The sequence below is a fragment of the Arachis stenosperma genome, chromosome 4 (assembly GCF_014773155.1).
Source record: "Arachis stenosperma cultivar V10309 chromosome 4, arast.V10309.gnm1.PFL2, whole genome shotgun sequence".
NCBI lineage: Eukaryota > Viridiplantae > Streptophyta > Magnoliopsida > Fabales > Fabaceae > Arachis > Arachis stenosperma.
Genome location: NC_080380.1, coordinates 20494998 through 20519973, shown reverse-complemented (window position 1 = coordinate 20519973; position 24976 = coordinate 20494998). Strand labels below are relative to the sequence as shown.

Below are 24976 nucleotides of genomic sequence, written 5' to 3'. Positions count from 1 at the left end.
ATACACGACCTGATATATCATTCGTTGTAAATTTATTAGTAAGATATAGTTCCTCTCCAACCAAAAGACATTGGAATGGTATTAAACAAAATTTTTTATATCTTTACGAAATAATTGATATGGGACTATTTTATCCATGTGAATCCAAGTCACAATTAGTTGGTTATGCATATGTAGAATATTTATCTAATCCACGCAAAGGCAAATCTCAAATTGGATATCCATTCACATATGGTCATACAGTTATATCATGGAGATCCACAAAATAGACTATAGCAGCAATATCCTCTAATCATGCTAAAATACTTGCGATATATGAAGCAAGTCATGAATATTTCTAGTTTAGAGGTTTGACTCAATACATTGAATCGCCATGTGGATTATTTAATCAAAAAATAGCTCCAACTATTTTGTATGAAGATAATGCAGCATGCATTGCTCAACTTAAAGGTGAATACATCAAAGGTGATAGAACAAAACATATTTGTCCTAGATTTTTCTTCACTCGTGACCTTCAAAATCAAGGAACAATCAGTATTTAACAGATTCGTTTAAGTGATAATTTGGCATATTTATTCACAATTCTATTTCCAACATTCTTTTTTAAAAGATTGGTGCACCAGATCGAAATGCGTCAATTTCGAAATCTTAAGTGATGTTACTAACAGGGGGAGATACTATATTCTTTTTTTAATTAGATTTTTATCTTTATTGATTTTTTTATAAAACTTTTAATGAGATAGTTCTTATCACAAAAAGATATTGTATTTTTTTCATTAAAAAATTTTTTATTAAATTTTTTTTGGTAAAATTTTAATAAAACATATCTAAATAGACATCTAAACAGGAGTATTATAATATTATTATATTATATATGATGTGAATGTCAAGTTTGGTGATACCTCAGGCATCAAACTAAACAAATTTAATATCAAATATGACAACTCAAATTGATAGCATTTTGCATTCCTGAAGCCTAATATCAATGGACAATAATACCATTTAAACTTAAAATAGCCCCATCTCTTTTTCAAAAAGCCATGACCAAAATCTTTGACCTCATACTGCACTCCACACTTATTTATATTGATGATATCTTATTGTTCTCAAAGGACAGTGAAGCCTATAAGACACTCCTAGCCCAATTCACTCAAATTGTCAAAAAATAGGGAATCATGCTATCATAAAAAAAGAACTCTCTTGCTAAAACAAAAATTGAATTTCTCAGGATAGTCTTCGAAGATAGATTTTTTCAACCAGAAAATCATATTGCCAAAGAATTAATCTATTTTCCTGATGAAAACATGACGATCAAACAAATCCAACAATTTTTTAGAATTGTAAACTACATCAGAGACTTTATTCCAGATGTGACTAGACACACCAGCCAGCTGTCAAAACTCCTAAAAAAGAAGTCCCACCATGGGGACTTGAGCAAACCACAGCTGTCAAAATCCTGAAGAAGATAGCACAAGACCCCTCCTTTAAAGATTCTCAGCACGGGAAAAAGAATATTGCAGACAGATGCTAGTGATGAATTCTGGAGAGCTGTGCTACTTGAAGAAATTGATGGGACAAGACACTATTGTGCTCATGCTAGTAGACAATTCAAAGAATCTGAAAAACATTACCATGCCACTTACAAAGAGATTCTCGCTGTTAAACGAGGGATAGAAAAATTCAATTTTCACCTCAATTCTTATCATTTCACTGTGAAAATGGATAATACCTCTTTTCCATCAATACTTGAAATAAAAAAAAAAAGATCCTGCCAGACTCTCAACTCTTGCGGTGAAAAGACTAGTTTTTTCGCTATAAATTTGAAGTAAGACACATAAAGGGACTCCAAAACACACTTGTTAATTTTCTATCCAGACCTACCAAAAAATCGATCCCAAAACCAATCCATTACATTTACACTATGAGTACACACAATTCTTCATACACCATTCCATTTCCTAATTGTCCGCTCCACAGAAGTTCATACAGAAGAAAGATTGGTCCTTTTTTCCTCAAAGCAAGATCTCAGACAGAATTTTAAATAAATTGTCTAGCCAGACAAACCTTGTTTTACTGACTACACTAGCTCCTTATCATTAGCCAAATCCATCCGAACCCAAGGTATTTCAATATGGATACCCCTTTCTGCACTATACCAATAATCCAAGGACCTATACCAGAGGAAATGATGTGATATATTTGGGCTCTGTCTTCTATGTATACATGTGCCATCATAGTACCAATCTTCCCTATATACCATATCATGTGTAATCACTGTCAAACACAATCCCATCTAGTCAGGTTATTCTCTATGTATGCCCCACTTGATGCATGGAGAGGAATGTTATATACATGCTCGACAGACACCAACTGTGGGATAAACTTTTTCAGGCAAAACAAAAATTTTATTGTTTTGTCACCTTATAGAGAAATTATTTTATTGCAAGAGACCCACACACCATGAACAAGGTCGATATTGTTGGATACTTTACCATATGGCCCACGGATGAAAAGACAGTTCTAAATGCTTTGGCCAAATACCTTTGTCAACTTTGGTAACCTGGACTATATGGAAAAAGAGATGCAGTTGAAGGACTCCCATTTCAAATAGATGTTCCACCAATAGCTCTCCAAGAGTTCCAGTCCAGATTCATAACTTTAGGAATAATTAATCAATTTGGACAATACTCTTTTTATGCTTCAAGAGACCAGCCTAGCACGTCTAGACATATCTCAAACAGAAATTCTGAGAAAGATCTGAATTCTGAAGATCTAAATGGAAGAGTATATGCCTTACCACCAAGCCCAACCAGAAATGATGTAAAGATAACTAATGACGTTAAAAGCCCATACTCAGACCCATATAACTCGTATCTGCAAGATGCCCAATATCCTAATAAAGAAAACACTGAAGACTCGTTTACCTATATCTACAAGACCCAGATATGGATCTTAGAGCTGTCAATTTGGCTTCTGATGAGACATCATCCTTCTGAAGGATGGTCCTCGCAGTGAGGTTTGCTTGATTATTCCAGGTCTCTAAAAAACAGTAGTCACCGTTCCATCACTATTATGGGTAATAGTTGGAGGTGTTGTAGTATGAATATCAACCTGTTTTTTTGGAAAAGTTTTCTCATAATCAGTAATCCATTCCAATGGAATGATAAAAGAAAGTTTATCAGTAGTGATTATTTTTGGAATGTTTATGATTGCTGGCCCTCTAGCATTATTTGTGAACATGAATAATGCTTTTTCTATAGTTTTTACAATTAATTTAACGAGTGAAATTAAAGAGTTCAAACAAAATTTAATATTATAACATTGAGTTTCTTTTTCATTATAAAAATTTTATGTGAATTCTATTCATACTATTTTTTGATGAACAGAATTCTCTACAGAAATAAGCTCAAAGCATACTTTATGGTACTCGATTGAGGAAGAAAGAAATATTTTATGGCAAGCTTAGTATTACAACAATATACACGCAATTACGGAAGACCCATAAATTGCTCAAAAACAAGTGAATGTAAAGTTGAAGTAAACTTGGTGGAAATTGACGACATAACACATGACCCATGACGTGTGTTTATGCAAATTTGGCTATTTGTCTTCTTAATTAGGGTTCACACATATTGACATTATCGTCGGATGCACAAATTGATAAGGATATATCCATCTTTAATGCAAAAAAAAAAATTGTTAATTAAAAGATCAATTTAATTATTAAAATTTTTTTATATTATAATTTTAAATAATTCATTTGATTTTAAAAATTTATTCTGAATTAGATGCTTTTACAATTCAAAGCATATTAGGAATGCCCATCAATAAAACTTTAAAAGGTTGATCAAATTTTTATTCTAATCTCTAACAGTGCATCAAAATTTCTGATTAACATTTTAATCTCCCCTGCTTTGCAGGTTTATTTTTCCAAAACATTTCTAATTCAAAGGTTTCACCACCGTGGTTGTAGCTTCAGACCTTCGTATATAAATCTTTTCCCTGAGTATAATTCTTATCATAATTCTAAATTTTAAAATTATTTTATATAATTATCATTGTAAATTATTATTACATCAATAAAAATATTTCTATTATCTCAAATCTCACATATACTATACAATACTATGCACTATTATATATTTGCAACAAGGTGCTTATTATTATATGCCCAGCTCCTGATTACAATATTGATTAATATAATTGCATAATAATCATATAAAATATTTTTATATAACTACATGATGATGATTAGTATTAGTATTAGTATTAGTATTTTCACTATATTGTACTTCTAGATGCGTGACTCGCATGGAGTTTATTTTATTCAACTAAATGATCCCACCCTTCAAGCAAGCCGCATTGAAAATCAATTCATTTTCACACACATAGCTTAATACATCGACATTCCCCACAAACACAAACACAGTTTCATACTCCTCCAACCTTGTTCCACACCTCTTAACTTGTTCATCAATCATAACAGCAATCCTTTTTCATCATCATGATGTATGAAAAAACTAAAAAGTTATGTCCAACTCTTCATAACCAACCTTGAGTTATATTTATATATGTAATTCTTCATATTGAAGCATAAGATACCAACCCCATATTTGGAACATGTCTTCTAGTTCTTCTTCTTGGCTTACTTCATCTTCTTGTTCACCTCTATCAGTGGATTCATCTTCTCCTACTTCACAACTTGTAGCTCAATGGTTGAGGTTCATATTCCTATCACCATGTCCTCAGAGACTTCTTCTTTCTGCCATTGATCTCATCTTCTTGATCACCCTCTTAGCCTTTGCAGCTCAAAAGATCTATTCTAGATTCATTTCTAATGCCAACTCTGGCTCCACAATCACCAAGCCTCTTTTGCAGGACAAAGATTCAGATTACAAGGTTACCTTGTGGTTCAAACTACCCCTTTTGGTGTCATCACTCTTGGCTCTGACTTACACTGTTCTAAGCATCTTGGCCTTCACTCAAAGCAATCTTGCCTCATGGAGACAGATAGAGGCCCTCTTTCGCCTCGCGCAAGCGATAACCAACATAGTGATAGTGATTCTGATGGTACATGAGAAGAAGTTCAAAGCTTCAAAGCACCCTTTGTCACTAAGATTCTATTGGATTGCAAACTTTGTTGCTGCTTTCCTTTTTGCCACTTCGGCCATTATTCGATTAGTAAGTGTTGAGGAATCGAGTTTGGAGGCTAATTTGAGAGTGGATGATGTGTTTTCTTTCATCAATCTTGCAGTTTCTTTGTTCCTTTTGGTAATAGCAATCAAAGGGTCATCAGGGATTGATGCTATAAGAATTTCTGATGTGATTGAAAGTTCAAGAACATGGCTTTCCAATGACAGGACTACGAGTCTTTATGGCAATGCTTCTTTGTTCTCCAAAACAGTGTGGCTTTGGATGAATCCTTTGCTCAACAAAGGGTACACAACACCACTCAAACTCCAAGATGTTCCAACGCTTCCTCTCGAGTTTCGGGCCGAAAGGATGTCAGAGCTTTTCCAAGAATATTGGCCAAAGCCAGAGGAAAACTCCAAGCACCCTGTTGGATTCACCCTGCTAAGATGCTTCTGGAAACACATAGCATTCACCGGCTTCCTCGCAGTTGTTCGGCTCACGGTTATGTACATCGGTCCAATGCTTATTCAGAGCTTTGTAGATTTCACATCAAAGGCTAATCCTTCTCCCTATGAAGGACTTGTCCTGATTTCAATCCTGCTTGTGGCAAAATCAATTGAAGTCCTCAGTGTTCATCAATTCAACTTCCACTCTCAGAAACTCGGCATGCTTATTCGTTCCAGCATCATTACTTCAGTTTACAAGAAGGGTCTAAGATTATCTAGCACTGCAAGGCAGGCTCATGGAACTGGCCAGATTGTGAATCATATGGCTGTTGATGCTCAACAGCTATCTGATTTGATGCTTCAGCTTCATCCTATTTGGTTAATGCCATTGCAAGTTGCAGCGGCGTTGGCCTTAATTTACACCTATGTTGGCTTGTCTGCAGTTGCAGCCCTGCTTGGAACTGCTGTGGTGTTTGTTTTCACTCTGATTCGGACGAAGAAAAGCAACAGTTTCCAGTTCAGGATCATGATGAGCCGTGACTTGAGGATGAAGGCAATTAATGAGCTTCTCAACAACATGCGTGTCATCAAGTTTCAAGCATGGGAGGATTACTTCGGCAACAAGATTCGCCAATTTCGCCAAGCTGAGCACGGTTGGATTGGCAAGTTCTTGTATTATTTTGCTGTCAACATGGCAATTCTCTCCACTGCTCCTCTCTTGGTCACGGTTCTTACCTTTGGAACCGCCACGTTTCTTGGGATTCCTCTTAATGCTGGAACTGTTTTCACCATAACTTCAGTGATCAAGATTCTGCAGGAGCCAGTTAGGACTTTCCCTCAGGCTCTTATGTTGATTTCTCAGGCTATGGTTTCTCTAGGGAGGTTGGATGAGTTCATGATGAGTAAGGAAAGGGATGAGAATGCAGTACAAAGAGATGATAAATGCGAAAGCGACATAGCCGTGGAGATGAAAGATGCGAAATTCTCTTGGGATGATGAGGAAGGGAATGAGGCTCTGAAGGTTGAAGAGCTGGAGATTAGGAGAGGGGACCATGCTGCAGTTGTTGGAACTGTTGGCTCAGGAAAATCTTCATTGTTGGCTTCTGTGTTGGGGGAAATGTACAAAATTTCAGGAAAGGTATAATAATTTCTTTATGGAATCATAAGTTATTGGTTTCTTCATTTCTTGTTCATTTCTAGAAAACAGTTTGATATTTCAAATTTATACTAATTTATGCGGCCAAAAATTGGTTTAAGCATTCATCTGTACTAGAATTAGAATAATCTTTATTGGTTCTTAATGGATATACGATTTTCTCATCCAAATTTTAGGTCAGAGTTTGTGGGACAGTTGCATATGTAGCACAAACATCATGGATTCAGAATGCAACCATCCAGGAAAACATATTGTTTGGACTACCAATGAACCAGAAGAAATACAAAGAAGCCATAAGAGTGTGCTGCCTAGACAAGGATCTAGAAATGATGGAGCATGGAGACCAGACTGAGATAGGAGAAAGGGGTATTAACCTCAGCGGCGGCCAGAAGCAACGAGTGCAACTCGCCAGAGCTGTGTACCAAGATTGTGACATCTATCTCCTTGATGATATATTCAGTGCTGTTGATGCCCAAACAGGATCATTCATTTTCAAGGTATGTACTAAGTTACACAAAATGCTAAATAAATAAATAACTGTATTGTGTTTGAGAGAACAAATTTTATTTAGCGTGTGTTTGGATTGGCGTTTATGGCACACTAATTTAGCTGTGACAGCAGGTAGCATAGGCGCATGTACACACATACAGAAAAAATCACATATAACTAGTTCAGAACCATGAAGTAGTTTTCCATGATGAAGGTGCTTATCTTTTTTCTCTAATTTGTTGCAGGAATGTGTTATGGGAGCTCTTAGACATAAGACCATTTTACTAGTAACTCACCAAGTTGATTTCCTGCATAATGTTGACTCTATAATGGTAAGTATATGTACTCAAAAATTTTCGTAGACTTGTGTGTGTGTTTTCCTGTTAATTTCTCAATTCAATTACACCTGAATTAGTCCTTTCAACTAAGAATTTTTCTTGTCTGATTCCAATATCAAGGTGATGCGAGACGGGAGAATTGTGCAAAGTGGAAAGTATGATGAACTTCTCAAAGCTGGCCTGGATTTTGGTGCACTTGTGGCTGCTCATGAAAGTGCTATGGAGATTACAGAAACTGGTGATGGGTCTAGCCAGTCTCCAAAGTTGGCTCGCATTCCTTCGAAGGAAAAGGAAAACACAGGCGAAAAGCAATCTCAAGAGCAATCTAAGTCTGATAAGGGTTCATCAAAGCTCATTGAAGAGGAGGAGAGGGAAACTGGCCAAGTCAATCTCCGAGTATACAAACATTATTTTACTGAAGCATTTGGATGGTGGGGAGTAGCACTCATGCTGGCAATGTCTTTAGCATGGATCATAGCCTTCTTGGCTGGTGACTACTGGCTAGCATTTGCAACTTCAGAAGCTTATACTGTTCCTTCTTTCATTTTCATTATTGTGTATGCTGCCATAGCAGCAGTTTCATGCATAGTAGTGATGATCAGGTCATTCTTATTTACATATTGGGGTCTAAAGACATCTCAAAGCTTCTTCATTGGTATGCTTGATAGCATTCTGCATGCACCAATGTCATTCTTTGACACCACTCCTTCTGGCAGAATCTTAAGTCGTGTAAGTCTCACTATGCGTTTGTTTCGATTTTAAAATAAGCTTTTAAGATAATAATATTTGGACTAACTTTTTTTGTTTACCTTCTGCTTCTGTTGAATTATTTAGGTATCTACTGATCTACTTTGGGTTGATATATCAATTCCATTGTTAGTAAGCTTTGTGATGGTGTCATACTTCTCATTAATCAGCATCATCATTGTCACATGCCAAAATGCTTGGGAGACTGTCTTCCTCTTAATTCCATTGTTTTGGCTGAATAATTGGTACCGGGTATGTATATGATGCTATGTGCCTACTCATGCTTAAATTGTAGCCTCTACAATATTATGATCCCTACCCTCTGCATTGTTCCAAATAACATTGGATATTCAAGAATATTAATTGATTCAACCATTAATATGAGATCTTTATGCACACTTGGAGCACAGGCCTATGGCATTTGAAATTACAAGTAAAAAGGAAAAATAGGTGGTGCATTTTTAACTGTCTTTTTGTACTGGTATGCAGAAATATTACATTGCATCTTCTCGGGAACTGACTCGCCTTGATTCTATCACGAAAGCTCCGGTTATCCATCACTTCTCAGAGACCATTTCCGGTGTTATGACGATCCGGGGCTTCAGGAAGCAGGGAGCATTCTGTCAGGAAAATCTTGACAGGGTGAATGCAAGTCTCAGAATGGATTTCCACAACAATGGAGCAAATGAATGGCTCGGTTTTCGCTTGGACTTTACAGGAGTGGTTTTCCTTTGCATTGCCACTGTTTTCATGATCTTTCTGCCAAGTGCTATTATTAGGCCAGGTACACTACTTTTCATGAAACTTTTTTGCTAAGCATCATAATTGGTCCCTATTCCAGACAAATACAGGAAATGAACAATGGCTTTTCTAGATTTAAGAGATCTTATGCATATATTTGGATAAAAAGTTACCTTCAGAGTAGTGATCAAGAATTGTTTCAAAACTGATGATGTTATCTTGCTGTTGCAGAATATGTTGGTTTATCTCTATCCTATGGCTTGGCCCTCAGTAGTCTCTTATCATTCACCATAAGCATGACTTGTTCTGTTGAGAATAAAATGGTTTCAGTTGAGAGGATAAAGCAGTTTACCAACCTTCCATCAGAAGCTCCATGGACAATCCCTGAGACGACTCCTCCTCAGGATTGGCCTAGTCATGGCAACATTGAGTTAGATAACTTGCAGGTAATTATAGTCACAAAAAAATAAGTACATATTGCTTGCTTATGTAACATCAGAATCTAACCAATCAAAGTTGAGGATACTAAGCAGCATGATTGTTTAATGTGCATGTAATCTTCCTTATTATTGAATTGTTTAAACAGGTTAGGTATAGGTCAAATACTCCTCTAGTTCTCAAGGGAGTATCACTCACTATTCAAGGAGGAGAGAAGATTGGTGTTGTTGGCCGTACAGGGAGTGGGAAATCAACCCTCATCCAGGTGCTATTTAGGCTGATTGAGCCTTCAGCTGGAAAAATAATCATTGATGGAATCAACATTTGCAATGTGGGGCTTCATGATCTGAGGTCTAGATTCGGAATCATTCCCCAAGAGCCAATTCTGTTTCAAGGAACTGTAAGAAGCAACATTGATCCCCTTGGATTGTATTCAGATGAAGAAATTTGGAAGGTAACTTTTTGAGTTAATATCCAATATATGGCAATGTGCATCATAAAAGAGAAAACTATAGGAATGAGTTTAATTACTATGCACTTTACACTATCATCTAATTAGATGACTATGTTCTTAAGGCTTTTGAGACACAGGATCATTTAATCCAACTAATAACTTGTTGCTGTAGAGTCTCGAGCGCTGCCAATTGAAAGATGCAGTGACTGCAAAGCCTGAAAAACTTGAGGCTTCAGGTATGAACTCCTCTCTCCAGAGTCCCTTTCAATAGTTTAATTCATTGTGACTGAAAACTATTGTAGTTTTACCAATTTTGAGCTTATTTCACTTTTTCTTCACTATTTCATAGTGGTTGATGGAGGAGACAATTGGAGTGTGGGGCAAAGGCAGTTACTTTGCTTGGGCAGGATCATGCTCAAACACAGCAGGATACTATTCATGGATGAGGCAACGGCATCTGTTGATTCACAAACTGATGCTGTGATACAGAAGATCATCCGTGAGGACTTCGCGGATCGAACAATTATCAGTATTGCTCACAGAATACCAACAGTCATGGATTGTGACAGGGTTTTAGTCATAGATGCAGGTATGAGTAAGGACTTATATCTTTTATGCTTTGTGCATAAGTAACTAAATAACAAAAGCAGACATAAGAGCATGCATTGTTTCCTGATTTCATTTTCTGTTTCCAGCTTATTTGGAAACCTTTTACCTTGTTTTCTGGATTTTTTTTGAAGAAGAATGTCAAAAGAAAATATGGGTCTAAATCTGATTCCTTCTTTAAATACGGAAAACAAGAAACAACATGAAAATCTTAAGGTAGCATTTTCTAGAAACCAAACAAGTCATAGTGTGTTGTTTTCAACAATATTTTTGTATACATAGAAAAAACTAGCAACAAGATGCTGTAGAGTGTAGAATACAATTTTTGCTCGTTCTTATAAATACTTAAGCCTTGTACAAGGTAATCAAATTCAAAACTTATTTTTGACAGGTTATGCAAAGGAATTTGACAAACCATCACGTTTGCTAGAAAGGCCAACAGTTTTTGGAGCATTGGTAAAGGAATATTCCAATAGAGCTTCAGAAGTATAATAGTCTATAGCTATCTGCAGCAGCTGCTTGAACCTTTGCTGCTACAGCTTTTGATTCTAACTCTGAACAAACGTCGAACGTCATTCGGGCAATAAAACTGCCACCAAGCTGCACCAACTTCAAAGACATCAATCTGCAGCACAAATTCATTAAGTGGTAGATCAGATATTCTTTTGGAGGTTTTTATGTCACTTATGTTTTTGTAGTTGCAACAAGAATAATTTTTGTAACATAAACTTTTCTATTATTGAGTTACTTGAGAGTAAATGATAAACTTAGTCCCTAAAGATCACTCGTTATTTAAATTGATCATCAAAAATTTTTTTAATCAAATTCATTTTTCAAAGATTTTCAGTTAGTTATGTTAGTCTTTCTATCACTTCCATTGTTAATGGCATTAGAGTTTGTCAATATGACACGTTAAGTGACATCACAACACACACCCGGTAGTCTAAATTGATGGCTAATATAATAAATTTATGAAATTAAATCGAATAAATCCCAACTTGAGAAATTTCAATGTCTTAAGGTCCCCTTCATTTAGGTTTTGATTTGATCTAATTTTATAAACTTATAATGTTAGCAGCTAACTAAGACTCTTAGGTGTGTGTTGTGATATCATTTAACATGTAATATCAACAAATGTTGACGCTATCAACAAAGAAAGTGACAGAAGGATCAACGTGATTAACGTAAAATCTTTCAAGAACGAATTTGATTAAAAAAATTGTCAGAGACCAATTTAAAAAACAAGTGATATTTTAGGAACGAACTTGACTATTTACTCTATTGAATGGCGGAAGTTTATGGCTATGACATATGAAGAATAAAGAGTATATAAGTTGTTTACAAGGACGGGACACTGAGACAGGAACACAGAGATGCAAAATCGTGTTTGACAGATAAGACATGTATTCAGAGACACTGAATTGGTGTATTTTGTGTTCATCAGGATAAGAAAGATACAAAGATACTAACAAGAGACAACTTATTTTTCATTTTTTCTTTCATTATTCTTGTTAATTTTTCATAATTATATTTTTTATTATTATATATTTCTTCTCAAATTTTTTAATAAAAAAATAATTTAGATTTTTATAATTTATTCTAATTTATCACCAAACAGAAAATAAAAACACTAAATTTTGTGTCTCTGTCCTTTAGACAGCGTTTGTTTTATTAATAAGTTGAAACATAGACACAGAAATATAGACATTAAAGACATAGACATAAATTATCAATGTCAATGTATTGTGTGAACTTTTTAATTTTAATATGGAGAGAGGGTTGGTGTATAGCAGGGTTATGGAGGTATATGGTGTTTCACCAGGATATGAGAACTGTGCAAGATAAATCGGACCGTCCGATTGGAGGTACTGTAATCGGACGGATCGAGTACAGAAAACCCTGGGTTCGATTTGTGTATTGGCTCCACGTGACAGACGGTATAGAAAAATCCTGGGTCCGATTTCAATACTCCACACAAATCGGACGGTCCGATTTGTGTCCCTCTCTCTCTACAATGAAATCAGACGGTCCGATTTCTTCCTATTAAAACAAAAAATTGAACGCCGTCACAATAGTGTATATTCCCTCAATACTCCATAACTCACATGTCAACCTCATATAAAAAAAATTAGCCATATTGTGTTTAGTAAAAATTATACAAGACATAAAAATTATAAAAAGTCTATATTAACCCCACAATAAATTTTTTCAAAAAAAAATTATTCACCACCACTATCAATAACCACTCTCTCTACCACCATGCATGGATTCATCATAACATACACCACCAAAAATCAATTAACAAAAATTATCTTTTTTTTTAAATAAACAAATAGAAAAACAAAAGGGGACAGATCAATGGTGAAACAAAAATTAAGATGGAACAAATTCCGGTTGCATAGTGCAGAATGACAAAAGAGGAAAGAAGGCAACAGAGGAAGAAGGTGACACAATTGAAACTCGAAGCCAACGGCAGAGGCGTAGAGAATCGACGCGAGAAGAAAATCAACAAAAGAAATGGAGGAGAAGGTAGAGGCGACAATAGTAGCACATCATGGCAAGCAAAGAAGATGAATATAGTAGTACTCACAGTTGCGTCAATAATGACAACAAACAAGATAAACTCAGATCTAAGAACAAATGGAGGAGAAGAAGAAAGACATAAAAAATGGCGGCCGAAAAAAAAGAGGGAAGAGAGAACAACACAAAGAGATAGAGGAAAAAGAAAGAAGGAGGGTATATCATACATGGAGGGAGGGAGTAAGGTAAGAAAGAAGGAAGAAAGGTCTGAGTCTCTGATTAACAAGGGATAAAAATAAAAATAATTTGTGTCTCATGTATTGTATTTTCGTGTTTCACCTTTAAGTTGGTACACAAAATTTGTATATTTGTATATACTCGTGTCCTAAAATATTTTGTGTTTTAACTAACCAAATAATATATATGTGCTATCATGTTTGTGTCTTGGCTAGACACGGATATTAACTAAACGTTACCTTATGTCTTGTTATCACTGTCTTATCTTATCATATTCTCAAAAATAAATATAGTCATAATGAATGTAGGGTTAGTTTTTTTAAGTTAGTATATATATTATATATATTTTTTAATATAATAATAAACTAATTGAATATCGAACAGATTTCACTCTCCTAAATTCAATATCTAAATTGATTAAAAACAGAACTAATTACTCATCAAATACAATATACTTGTTTAGGAGTCATTAACTTGATAAAAATAAAAATAAAAATAAAAACATTAGAAACTCAAAAAAGATATTTTTAAAAAAATTTACATAATAAATAAATAAATGATATTTTTATATTATTGTATCTAGGGGTGGCAAATGGGGAAGTCCGCCCCGCCCCGCCAGAAGCTCGTCCTTTGGCGGGCTGGCGGGCTAAGCCCGCCAAAACTTTTTTTTTTTACTATTAACTACTAAATAATATATATAATTGCCAAAGCTCCTCTTTTTTTTTTACTATTAACTACTAAATAATATATATAATTTCACAATCATATTAATAAATTTATAATTTCTAAAGGCATAAAAAATTATATTTTTTATATTCATAAATATTATAATCTTTGTAATTATAAATATCTAATAAACATAATTATAAACCAAGTTTTCATCCAAAACATAAGTATAAATATTCTCTCCAAAGCAAAATAAACATAATTTAAAACATAATTATAAATATTGTCTCCAAAGTAACATAAACATAATTCAAACCACTCAATTTTTATCTTCATACTCTTGTAAGTTAGGTTGGGGGAAGTTAGGTTTTGGCCAAAAAATTGTAAAAATACCCTCTCACTAAAAAAACATTAAGCCCGGCGGGGAAGTCTGTCCCGCCCCGCAAAAGCCCGTGGTTTAAGCGGTGCGGGTTAGGCGGGCTTTTCCTATTTGGCGGTCCCAATTTTTCAGTCCAGCCCGCCTTTTTTGGCGGGTTACGCGGACCGACCCGGTCGGTTTAGGCCCGTTTGCCACCCCTATTTTATCTAAACACAATTGATTAATAAAAAGATCTTTTTACACAAAATATCTAAACATAAAATTATTTTATTTTTTAAAAAAATTAACAAATTTTTTTTAAAAAACTCACCCAATCAAATTCAATACCCAATATATTCGGATCTATATGAGTAATGGAGTTATCCATACCCATTTACAGCTCTGTGCCTCTCTCCCAAGGCTAAGGTGGAATCCTCCCTTGCTGAATATTAAAAGAAGTACAATCAAACGTTGAAAGATAAATAACAATCTACCTATTATAAATATATGGGAGATGCTAGGTAGAAAATGACTTTGTTGAATAATATGAACAACGGGCCATAAAAACTAGCCCAATTAGCTTACTAACACTGTTTATGTTATACACCCCCTTCCCAAAATCCTAATTTTAATCCTCTTAATTATTAACATCGTAATCATCCCACATTCCCACCCACTCCCCCCTCTTTTTGACCAGCCGGTAAAAACTTTTCCCCTTCCCCTCAATTCAAACTCCATTCACGAACTAGTACCCTTTCCCTATCCCATTTGAAATGGCATTGAGAATCTCGGACCAACCCATATCTGGTGCTTCTTCTCTGCTCCTTCTCGTCGTACATTCTACCCATCGCCGAACCGACCATCCCACGGGAGGCCTCCATTGTGAAGAAGAGCAGCAGCAGGCGAATCCCCGAGTCGGCGTCGCGTTGAAGTCGGCCAGCCGCCACCCACGTTGTCAGTTAACGGCCATCGCCGGAGGCTGAAATCACTGCATGTTCGTGCCGCTTGGAGTCTTCCTCGGGCAACACCAAAGCAACCGTAGGGTGTGTTTGCATGCCGCTATTGAAGGTCAGTTCCCGATAGTCGTTCCTTCATGTTATGGGTTGCATAGATGTTTACAGTATTGTTCATGTTATGGGTTGCGTAGAAGGGTTTTGCTGCTAGTGGGACTTGGTGGGCCTGTTTGAGTTTTTCAAGTGTTTGTTAAGATAAGAAAACTGGGAAAAATACTGACCCGTGCATGTTGCTCAGAACCGTGTTCTTCGCAACTTGTTTTTTAATGGTTGACTATGTTTGGGGTTGTTTTGTCTCCAGGTATGAATTAGTCACAATTGGTGTGAAGCACGTGCTTAAAATTAGTTGCTTTCTGAGTTGTTTAGTCACTTTTAGTCAGATGGTCATGTCTTTACATAAATAGATGGTTATTTTTTTTTGGCACAACTGTTTGAAATTTGGTTTAGGATGTAGACATTTTTTCCTTCGAATACCTAACCTAAAAGGTGGCACGTTTGAATAATTATTCAATTGTCTGATTATGTATGTTTGTTTTTGAAGAGATAGGTTTGAATCGGTATCCTGTTTGTTTATTTAAAGAAAAAATTGTAATTATAATTTGGAATAAGTTTACACCTTTTTAGTTTTAGTTGAAACTATATTTTACTTTTTTCTCACATGTCTACTTGTATTTGATGCATTTGATTGGAATGGATCTAAATGAAAGTAGTTTTGGCATTGAGTTTGACCATGTGAAGACTCTATTTACATCTTAATCAGGATATTTGACTACCATCGCAATTAATATTTCGGAACATTTTAAATATACTAGCTTTAAACTTTAAAAACAGTGACTAAGTCAATATAAATAGTGCGTTGTCTTGAATTTGCAAGTTAGTTTGTTCTTTTCATTTAATTAATACTTGGGCAGCAAAAAAATATACTAGATGAATGTTTAAAGTTGGGCATTATGACATGATAAAAAGCATTTAGGAAGCAATTTATATTGATACTAATATCTAGAGCCTATAAAGCGGATTATATTATGACTTGTGTTGGTAACTTTCTTAATCAGAAGTTCAATTTTGACTGCCACGCTTCCAAAGACCTTGTGTTACTTGTTTTTTTTGTTATCTGCCTGTGTTCTCATCATGCGCACTACTGTTGGGGTTTTGCCGGTGATATTCATAATTTTTTTGAAATTACAGCAAAGATAGTAAAATCACATGGTTAATGGATGGCTGGACTAAAGCGAATTAGATGAAATTTGATGGAGTTTGGGCTTGATATTTTAGAACTATTTTCTTTATGTGTTTTTGGTTCATGTGATTGAGTTTTATATTCAAAGAATTAGGGATGTTCAATTTTGCAAGAAACAATTGATGAAGAAAAGAGGTGGCTTTTAGTGGTGCCTTAACTAGATATGAGTTAAATTGGTTGTCAATGCTATACTTGCATAATGTTTGACGTCTACATGTTTATGACTTTTTTATTTTCAATCATGCATGTTGTAAAGACGCATGCTAAAATTTTTAAAATAAGTCATAGTTATATAGAATATGAATAGTCCTTCTGACACACTAGATCAAAATAAATATTTCGTTGCCTTGACTTTTTAAGTTAATTGGTCCTTTTGATTTTATTAATACTTGCAGCGGAAAAAATTATAGTAGATGAATGTTTAAAGTTTAGACTTGTGACATGATATAAAACATTTTGGAAGCAATTTCTATTGTTACTAATATCTGGAGTCAATCAAGCTGATTATATTATGACTTGTGTTGGTGACGTTCGTAATCAGAAGTTCAATTTTGACTGCCACGCTTCCAAGAACCTTGTTTTACTTGATATTTTGTTATTTGCCTGTGTACTCATAATGCATACCGCTGTTGTGTTCTGCCGGTGAATTTCATATTTTTTTTGAAATTACAACAAAGATAGTAATATCAAATGGTTAATGGATGCTTGGACTAAAGCGAACTGTATGAAATTTGATGGAGTTTGGGCTTGATATTTTCTGTCAATGAGACGTGAGCTGATGTTAAATATTGTCATGGGAGTACACAATGAATCTATTCAGCCGGTGCGATCTTTGTTGGATCAAAATGACGGACGTGTTCGCCGCAACCGTCAAAGAAACAAGAAAAAGGTGGTTAAGTCACCCTTCACAGCACCAAGCACAAGGACATTGATGAAAGAGTGGGAGAATTACGAGTGAGCAAGTCCTGAAAAAGGAAAATACAATAGTTGTACTTAGTTTTCAAACCATACACTCAATTCTTCTTAACTTCTTTTTGTGTCTATGAGTTGGATTTATGTTACAACAAAGTTGCTAAATTATCTTGGAAAAATACATTTATATGGTTTATTCCTTTTGCAAATCGTTTGATTTTTTCGCATGTAGTTAAGGCTGCCTAAAAGCTAATAGTAATTTTTGTGTCTCTGAGTTGGATTTTTGTTACAACGGAGTTGCTAAATTACCTTGGAAAAATCTATTTATATGGTTTATTCCTTTTGCAAATTGTTTGATTTTCTTGCATGTAGTTAAGCCTGCCTAAAAGCTAGTAGTAAGGAACACAAGTATTAAGAGTATCAATCCACACACTTGTTGAATCACAAGATATAATAGAAAATAACCATCCACTCAACTAACAAATCGAGCATCCACCTTGTACTAAATGAACCTAATAAAACACAATTCCTTAGTTTATAGAAATGACCATTTGGTTATAATAGAAATAACCATCCACTAACCTACTGAATCGAACATCCACTCGCCTAACAAATCGAACATCCACCTTGTACTAAATGAACCTAATAACACTATTCGTTTATAGAAATGACCATCTGATTATAATAGAAATAACCATCCACTAACCTACTGAATCGAACATCCACATTATAATTCTCGTTACTAATAAGACACCATTCCTAAACAACACTCAAAATAACCAGACGGACTTAATAGAAATAATCATCCAATAATCTACTGAAGCGAACATCGGCATTATAATTCATGTTTAATCCACCCCAAAAAATAACCATCCGGGCACAAAGAGAAATAACCATCCACTAACCTACGGAAGCGAGCATCCATATTATACTACATTTAAATAATGACACACACCATGCTAAGTCTATAAGAAGTTACCATCCCAACACAAGAAAAATAACCATCTGTGAACATAGTAAATCGAACATCCAGGCCATACTAATGTAATTAACCACACATAAAATCCCAATCATATTACAAGAAAAATACAGATTATACGGCATATATTTATCCAGACATTATTCTACAACCAGTCAAACCACATCCACAAAAATATAAACACGCCGACCATGTGAGTAGCATGAAGATAAGGCCATGGAAATACCAGTTTCATAATTTTATAACCATAGTCAACCCAAACAGAGAAAATAACCATGAAACATACATATTGAGTTGTAAGGCCCAACAAAAGGGACCTCTAATATAACATAATGGATACTGTATTGTAAACACTGTAGGTATTGTCGAAAAAGTTTAACAGCGACATGAATCCACCAACTCCTTGCTTAACAATCTGCTGAGCGGAAGCCTCTGAATCTTGATTTGCAGTAGATTCTACCCGATTATCCTAAAATAAACAAACTCAATCAAAACCAAGTCACTATCGACATAATAAAAAACCGTAGTAAAAGTGAAGTCTAAATTTAATTCCTATACATAGCTTGCCTAAACTCTTCCGCTTTCTCTGCATGGATTTTCTGATTGATTTATCCAACTCATATCCTAGCCTTTTTCCTTTTGGACGACCCTTTGTGGTTACTTTTGATGGGGCCTGAATGTCCTCTGTACCCAATACAGTTGATGTTTCTGGGGCGATGTTATTGTGTGTATTAGCGACGATCTTATTTCGCATCCTGTCAAAATTTGTGGCCCGTATCTTACTTATGAAACCAACTTTCTTTACGTAGGTCGCATAAAAATCCTAGGCCAGCTTCAAATGCTTAAACCGCATCCCAACTCTTGTATTTCATCTTCAGCAAGGCAACTATGATCCGGTAACTGTGAATCAATTCAAAATAGACATCATTTGATGAACAAGACAATTAATGGTCAACTCAAAGATGCGGTGAACGTAAAAACAACAATAAACTAGAGTCCAAACTTCATCAATAGGTTCCGTGTCATCACATCCCAACTCAGTAATTTCTGTACATTCCATGGCCTACAATCAAACATACACACCATAAATAGATACTATAATAAAATTAAGGAAAAGTATCGACTAAATAGATTTTATTAATACTATATCCAAAAATATGATCTTAAAATTTATTTATATACATGAATTAAAGGAAATCAGAACAAAGAGACTATACTCATACAAAGTGGCACCTAACCAGTTAGTTTTATATTAATTATTTGTATAAAGAATGCATAAATCCACAACATATAAAATATCACTACACAAACTAAAAGAGAGTCTTCTACTATGATGTGAAATATCTCGTTATTAGCTCTTATAATTTTCTTACATATTTATCCACATTTGTTAGTGCATGCATGGTATGATAGCATACAGATGGGGATCTTTACTATTTTAGTAGCAACCATGGACAAAATTTTCTCATTTAACACTATACATATATTCAAAACATCTCAGGGTAACCTATTAAAAAGGTAATGTAACAATTTATAATCTCCAGTAAATAAATATCCATCTTAATCTTCTTTAGAACTTGAACCATGTTTCATTGTAATTAGTTAGGAAAACTTAACAAGAACCCAATCTGTAGCTAGTAAATAGTAACAACTAACTAGTACATTGTATTATGACATTCCACTATTTTAAAAATGTAATTCTTTTTTCTTTTTAACTAGAAAAAATTAAAACTAATTTTTTTACGGGATCACCCACTTATATGTTACAGTTTAACTAATTATTACATGGACGAACAAGAACACCATCAAAATTGTTCCTTTTGAAACAAAATATCATCATGGATTAAGAATGTTGATCTTTTAATAACCATCTAATTTATATGAAAATAAACATACGTCTAAAAGAAACAAGATACATTGTTTACCTTGTCCAACTGTTCACTTTTCCCGTCGAACGAATTGATCAGGTTGTCGCCCAAATGCGTGGTAGTGTCACCGGTGAAAGAATCTAGCGCGAGACAACTCGGTTCAACGAAATTGTGCTCCATTAAAATGGCTGTGATAGGTCACGTAGGTATACAACAGGAGCCGCAACTCTCCCGTGAGATACACCGGATTAGTCGGTGACGACGAGACTGCAATGGTGGAGGCCTTGGGCTGCAGGTGCTGCACAGGGCGTGATCGCGGTGACCTACGCCGGACTGCACGGTGCACGGGTTGACGGAGGTGGTGAAAAAAAAAATTTCTTCGCTTGGGGCTGGCCAGACGTTGGCATAGGGGGGCAGCGTGGGTCGTGAGTGGACTGGGAAGGGAGCCTTCGTTATTGGGAAGGACCACCGCAAGAGAGAGAAGATATGATATGAGGATATGAAACGTGTTACAGTTTCCTATTTCAAAAATATAATATTTTAAATTTTGAAAAATAGTTATTATTATAATTAAATTAATTACATCATTAATTAAATTTATGAGTAATTTACATTTGTAATCCCATTGTTTATATTGTTCACTAGGATTATTGTTCACATAGACTTTTCCTAAATATATTTATTATAGATGTCCTAGACTGTAATCATAATTTAAATTTCAAATAGATAGAATTAGTTATAGATGTAACCTAATTGAGTCATCTAAAAATTGGGTCCTTGGCTATAAATAGTCCCTTATGATGTTCTGTGTACAACATCAATCATTAAATAAAGTCATCTCTTATTCTCCCTATTCTCTTTCATCTTTCTTTCATTTTCAAACCCTAATCTTTATTTTCATAACATGTTATCAGCACAAATTTTACTTTAAGACTAGGGCTAAGTAATTATCTTCTCTTTCTATCCACTTTATTTTTCTCCCTTTTTTCTACATTACAATGATCCTCACAACACACATTCTTCTTCTTTTTTTTTAAACATCATTGCTAAATTTTTTAATAAGGATCGTATTCAAATATTTTATCCATTACTTAACTATAAATTTATTATCCTCCAAGATAAGTGAATCTTTCATATATATTCTTTTTCTTTTTAACTTATATGCTAATATATGCATGTCATATATGTGATGTTTTTCTTTTTGTGGCTTTTTTTTAAGAAACTTGTACGCCATTTTTTTTCTTGATGGTTTCATAATTTTTTAAAATTTGTTGTTTCTCTTTTCTTCTTATTTTATCTCTTATTTATTACACTATTATTGTTATTTGGTTTATTTATATTATTTATCTTTTATGTATGACATTTTATTTAATATTAATATTTCAAAATAAATGATAATTAATCATATAGATAATTATTCTCCTTATGATCATAATTATTTCTTGAAATAAATGATAGTTAATCATATATATAATCATTCCCTAAAGTGAATGATAAATAATTTTTTTAAGGAAACATATATTAAAAATATTATTCTTTTAAGTGAAGATATAGCACCCATAATGCTAATATCATAATTTTATTTACATTCTTATCAATGAATGTATAATTTTAATAATTTATTTTTATTATCTTAAAAAATATATTTTATCAATTTTCTGAAGTAAATTGATTTATTTTTCTTCTTTTATTTATCTTTTTTTCTTTCATATGAATTATTAATATTATTATTCTTAGCTATTTACTTATTTTTATTTATTTTTGTTAATAGATTTATCATGTTAAATATGCATAAGCTTGAAATTGTCATTCTTGATTTAACAGAAAAAAATTATTTAGAATGGGCACTTGATGCTGAAACCCATTTGATATCCAAAAAGGTTGGAGATATCATAAAGAAAAAAATAGAATCCTCAAGCGAAGATAAGACTAAGGCACTTATTTTTCTACGTCATCACGTTTATGAAGAATTGAAAGTAGAATACTTGACTGTTAAAGATTCACAAGAATTATGGACAAATTTAAAAGAAATGTACGAACACCAAAAGACTGTATTATTGCCTAAAGCTCATTATGAGTGGATACATTTAAGATTGCAAGATTTTAAAACAGTCTGTGAATACAATTCTGTACTTTTCAAAATAATTTCTTAACTAAAATTGTGTGGTCTAAAAGTCACCAATGAGGACTTAATGGAAAAAACTTTTTCCATATTCCATGCTTTTAACGTGTTGTTACAACAATAGTATCATGAAAAGAATTTCAAAAGGTATTCTGACCTAATAGGTTGACTCCTATTGGCAAAACAAAATAATAAATTGTTAATGAAAAATAATAAAATTCGTCCAATTGGCTCAACCATTTTTTCTGAAGTGGATGCGGCATCTCGTGAACATAAAAGAAACTATGGTAAGAATAACAATCGAAATCATGGTCATGGCCGTGAATGTGGATGTGGCAAATGGAACAATAGGGTTCCTACTCATAGGTAAAAGTGGAATAAATATGAGAAGCATGCTCCAAACCATAATATGAAAATTTTGTGCTATCGATATGGATTAAAAGGTCATTGGACGCGTATATGCCGTACCCTTAAACACTTTGTCAAGCTATATCAAGAATCTATTAAAAAGAAAGGACAAAAACAAGAGGCCAATTTAACTATACAAAGAGATGAAGTTGAAGCTAATGGTGTTGAAGCGGAACTGAAATCTACCGATGATATCTTTGCAGACTTTGATGACATCCTTGACATTAACAACTCATGCAAGTTTAAACTAACTCATTTTGGTGACTCAAGTGATGTTACTCATTTAGATGAATCAAAATTTTTTTTAGAAGAACATTAATTATAAATCTATCATTTTTTTAGATATTTTTCTTTTTTCATAGTTTTTTTTCTTTTGGTTGTAGTTTTTATTTGTTTTTGAAACTTTTGTATTTTCAATTCATTAATGGTAATTTATTTTTATTTTTCGTAATGAAGATATTGATATTTTTTACGCTTCAATCAAATTTAACAATAAAGTATGTCTCACTGACAGTGTTTCAACACATACAATACTTAGAGATAAAAGATATTTTGTCTCTCTTATTACAAAAAAAAAAACAAATATAAATATGATTGGTGGTAGTGCAAAAATAATTGAAGGCTCTGGAAGAACTACTATAGTATTACCTAAAGGAATCAATGCAAGTTCTTTATAAATAATTCATTACTATCAAGTAAGTCTCAGAAACTACTTATATTTTAAAGATATCCGACAAAATAGATACTATGTAGAAATCACAAGAGAAGAAAATAATAGATATCTCTATATTACAACTAAGATATTAGGAGAAAAATGTGCATTAGAAAAACTACCCACTATCTCTTTTAGTTTATACTACACCATTATTAACAATGTGGAATCACATGCCATAGTAAACCAGAAGTTTACAAATATAAATATATTTATAATTTGGCATGATCCGTTAGGACATCTAGATTCAATCATGATGAGAAGAATCATCGAGAATTCATTTGGTCATTCTCTAAAGGAACATAAAATTCTTTAATTTAATGAATTCTCGTGTGCTGCTTGTTCTCAAGAAAAATTAATTACAAGACCATCACAATAAAAATTGGGATTGAATCGTTATCTTTTCTGGAACGTATTCAGGGTGATATACGTGGGTCCATTCACTCCCATGTGAACTATTTAAATATTTCATAGTTTTAATAGATGCATCTTCACGATGGTCTCATGCTTGTTTTCTATCAACTCACAACATGGCGCTTGTGAGATTGCTAGCTCAAATAATTAAATTAAAAACTCATTTTTCAAACTATGTTATAATAACAATACGTCTTGATAATGCTGGTGAATTTAGGTACCAAGCATTTAATAACTATTGTGTGTCAACTAAAATTACGATAGAAAAACCTGTTGTTCATGTGCATATTCAAAATGGTCTAGTAAAATCATTAATTAAATGCCTCCAGTTAATAGCTAGATCATTACTTATGAGAACTAAATTGCCTGTTTCAGCGTGGGATATGCTATTTTGCATGTTACAGCACTTATACACATCAGACTAACAAGTTATTTGAAAATTTTTTCCATTGCAATTGGTTTGCAATCAGGAGCTAAATATTTCTCATCTTAAGATATTTGGATGTGCGATTTATGTCTCAATTGTTCCACCATAACACACAAAGATGGGACTCCAAAGAAGATTGGGAATATATGTTGATTATTAATTCCCGTCAATTATAAAATACCTTGAACCCATGATGGGTGATTTATTCAAGACAAAATTTTCTAATTGTCACTTTGATGAAATATTAAAATTAGGGAGAGAAAATAAGCAGTTGAAAAAAGAGATTAATTAGAATACATTACTGTTGAACTAGTAAAGCAAGATGAGGATTACGAACCAAAATCTGCCAAAGAATGCATACAGAGAGATGATTGACCAAAATAAAAAAATGCAATTCAAGTTGAATTAATTTCTCTTAGAAAACGTGAAGTTTTTAGTCCAATAGTGAAAACACCTGGAGATATAATGGGATACAAGTGAATTTTCGTGCGCAAACGCAATGAGAAAAATGAAATAGAAAGATATAAAGTACGACTAGTAGCACAAGGATTC

General features: G+C 33.8%; 1 protein-coding gene across 1 annotated transcript; it reads left to right on the top strand.

Annotated features, from left to right (window-relative positions):
* The first annotated feature begins 4403 nt into the window (after positions 1–4403).
* LOC130973487 (ABC transporter C family member 14-like) lies at positions 4404–11824 on the top strand. The gene is made up of 11 exons (XM_057898041.1): positions 4404–6717; positions 6912–7232; positions 7470–7556; positions 7683–8291; positions 8397–8561; positions 8799–9093; positions 9282–9496; positions 9637–9942; positions 10115–10178; positions 10292–10531; positions 10940–11824. The coding sequence occupies exons 1-11, from the start codon at positions 4621–4623 to the stop codon at positions 11038–11040; spliced, it is 4500 nt and encodes a 1499-aa protein (XP_057754024.1). The 5' UTR covers positions 4404–4620; the 3' UTR covers positions 11041–11824.
* Positions 11825–24976: the final 13152 nt, after the last annotated feature.

Excerpts from the sequence above, each read along its gene's own strand:
- LOC130973487 (XM_057898041.1), top strand. The coding sequence starts at position 4,621 with ATGTCTTCTAGTTCTTCTTCTTGGCTTACTTCATCTTCTTGTTCACCT. Across the intron at positions 7,557-7,682 it reads ATAATGTTGACTCTATAATG|GTGATGCGAGACGGGAGAAT; the intron begins GTAAGTATATGT and ends TCCAATATCAAG. Across the intron at positions 10,179-10,291 it reads TGAAAAACTTGAGGCTTCAG|TGGTTGATGGAGGAGACAAT; the intron begins GTATGAACTCCT and ends ACTATTTCATAG.